Raw genomic sequence first — 3,146 nt, forward strand, 5'->3', positions numbered from 1 at the left:
AAATGGATGTACGGTGGAAACATCCATGGATGTCGATCATATGCGGATGTGGGAAAACGATTTTTTGTGAAGAGATTTCTTCGTCATTTATCCGAAATGGCCGATGTACGTTTCGAAAGAATTTTGCTTTATTACGCGGAGTGGCAGGATGCTTATCAACAGCTTCAATACGAAACTCGAGATTTCCTTGCGGCGATCGAATTTCACGAGGGATTACCGCGTCCGGAAATCATTCTAACGATCCAGCTCGTCCGAAATTGATAATAATTGATGATCTTATGAGGGAATCGTCTTCGAGCGAAGCAATGATAGATCTGATACCAAGGGAAGTCATCATAAAAATCTCAGCTTAATTCTCATCACACAAAATCTCTTTCATCAGGGGCGTGGACAACGCGATATATCTCTGAACGCGAATTACTTTGTGGTTTTCAAAAATCCCGCGCGCAAATTCGTCATATCGCTCGTCAAGTCTATTCGAACGATTCAAAGTTTCTCGAGGAAACGTACCACGACGCCACGTCCCAACTTCACGGATATTTATTGCTTGATCTAAAACAATCGACTCCGGACGAGTATCGTTTTCGCATGAGCATATTTCCCGATGATACAGCGAATTACGTTTATGTAGCGCGCAGATCCTTTTCCGGAAGTTTCGTATAAAAATATCGTCCATGCATTCTCTCGCGGCAGTCGTGCAAGTTCCTCGCGATGAAGAAGAGAACGTCATCGATTAATGCGAGAAAAATCGCGGAATGCTCGATCGGTAAGAAAAATATCTGTCGTCTCGAAGCGCTGTGTTATTTGAACAAAAATCAGCGCGCCTCTTTCTTATGCCGGGCAGACGAAAAATTCATTCGCTGTATGTTTGTGAGTGCGTTTTCAATACTCTCAAGGGTAACGTTCCGCTCGAACGCAGTGAAAAAAATCGTCTAAGCAGATATAAAACAACTTTGCATCACTTAGCGAGAAAATGTTGTAATTGGAAAAGTAAGAAAAAGCTATTACTACAGCGAGGCAGATTTTTACCGTATCTTATCGGGCCTATACTATCCTTCCTATTTTCAAAAATTATCGAAGGGTAGTTCGAGAGAAAAGAAATCGAGTTATGGAAAGGGCAAAGAAGATGGTCTTGATTTCCATGGATAATCTCAAAAAAATGCAACATCGGCTCCAACAACATCCGGTAATAGGCACGACAGAAAACGCCGCACGACAGAATTTGGAGATGATACAGGGAGAAAATTTAAATTCCGTACAAACACCCGGTACGCCTTTATCACGACTCGATTCAGATATGAGCAGGATTCTTAATTCACCCGCTCCGCGCGATGTAAGCGAGAAATGGAAATTGTATAAGGAAGTACTTTGGCGATATCTTCATTTTGATAAAACGCAAAAGGAAGATTCGACGCGTAACGCCGCCGATGAGAATAATTCAGATGCGCGGGAGGGAGACGTAGCGGAACTGGCGCGAATCACCGAGCAAATCTCCTCATCTCGAAGAGTACGTAAGTAATACACTACAGGCCGAGTCTTTGCGTAGGCGCGAGCGGCAAAACGTCGAAGAAATATTAGAAAATGTTTGTTGAAAAGTTTTCGTGCCAAGGTACGTTTACTTTTGAAACATTTGATTGATAAAGCAGACCCGCGAGAATTACTTGGAACGAAGAAGGAATCGTGACTATCGAGGGTAACATTATAAAAGATTCGAATATCACGGAACTGATAAATGCTGCGATGCGCGAAAGAAAAACCGTGAAAGCACTAGGAAGAGGTCAGTTTGCATGATTACTGCGTACGACACCCCGGCTGTACTCGTAGGAAATAAGAAATTGTTAGCAACATTTGTCAAGATATTATAACTACCACGAGCGAGTTCCACCCCGAAAATACCAAGAAAATTTTCAACGACGATGACGACGACAGGGACAAGGAGGGTACGACGCATGAGAAAGGGACAAAAACGCAAGACCGAAAAAGAAGAGCGAGCGAAGTGCGCATTGTTTCTTTCGCCGCGTTTTCGTAAAGACGATATCCCTATAACCTAAGAACACTGAATGAGACTATACACATGGAAGTTCCCAACCATATTCACCGAGGATTACGCACCTTGATAGAAAATGAGCCATCGAAGAGTCACGTGAGACAGAAGGCTATCAAAATAAAGCGCGAATTGGAAAAAGGAGATAAAGTTTGTCTATTAAAAAAGGCTCTTTATAGACTCCGTCAAGCTGGGAGATGCTGATACGAGAAGTTATCCGAAAAACTATCGGATTTCAGTGCCACGAAATTATCAACAGATCCCTGTGTTTTCATCAAGAAAGACAGGAAAGACACGATACCAATCGCTACTTACGTTGACGACATTTTAGTCGCTTGCAGAGAGAATATATTGGTAGATGATCTACTCGGAATCGACTCGGAAAGCTTCGAGATAAAAATCTCGATATCGCAAAATCCTGTCTGGGGATGCAATTCTACCAGAGCAATGATGGAATATCGATAAACCAGCGAGGATATACAGAAAGCATTCTAAATCGCTTTGGAATTGCTAGCGCCAAACCAGTAGCCACGCCAATGGAAGTTAATGTAAGTTGGACAAGGCCAACGAAAACGATAGAGACCGATCACCCTTACCAAGAATTAACAGGTTCACTCATGTATTTGTCAGTCAGTACCAGACCCGACATAGCCCACGCCGTACACTTCTTGAGCCAATTTAACACTTGTCACGAAAAGCACTGGTGTGCAGCGAAGCGTGTGCTACGTTATTTAAAGGGAACAATGAACCATGATTTAAGATACTCTAGATCAACCGATCATATCAAAGGATATGTGGACGCTGATTGGGCGAACGACCCGATCGATCGCAAATCGTATACAGAATACATATTCGTTTTAAATGCTCTCCAATCTCATGGCATCGCGTAAACAAAAGACAATGGCACTATCGTCAACGGAAGCCGAATATATGGCACTGTGTGAAGCCGCAAGGGAAGCACATTTTCTCTGTCGATTTCTAACCGAAATCGGAATCGATAACGAACCAAGAATAGAAGAAATTTTAGAGAAGAACCAAGAAGAAATTTTATGCAACAACAATGGTGCAAGAAAATTGATTGAAAATCCTGTCTATCATGCAC

The 3,146-nt window shown here is 42.4% G+C and overlaps 1 protein-coding gene across 1 annotated transcript; it reads left to right on the forward strand.

Moving 5' to 3' along the window:
* Window positions 1-2,472: 2,472 nt before the first annotated feature.
* Window positions 2,473-2,934, forward strand: LOC148938101 (uncharacterized). Its single transcript, XM_089071826.1, has one exon. It carries the CDS (start codon window positions 2,473-2,475, stop codon window positions 2,932-2,934), a length of 462 nt encoding a protein of 153 aa, XP_088927952.1.
* Window positions 2,935-3,146: the final 212 nt, after the last annotated feature.

The sequence above is a fragment of the Pogonomyrmex barbatus genome, unplaced genomic scaffold (assembly GCF_055798465.1).
Source record: "Pogonomyrmex barbatus isolate J1 unplaced genomic scaffold, ASM5579846v1 scaffold1, whole genome shotgun sequence".
In the NCBI taxonomy this organism is placed as follows: domain Eukaryota; kingdom Metazoa; phylum Arthropoda; class Insecta; order Hymenoptera; family Formicidae; genus Pogonomyrmex; species Pogonomyrmex barbatus.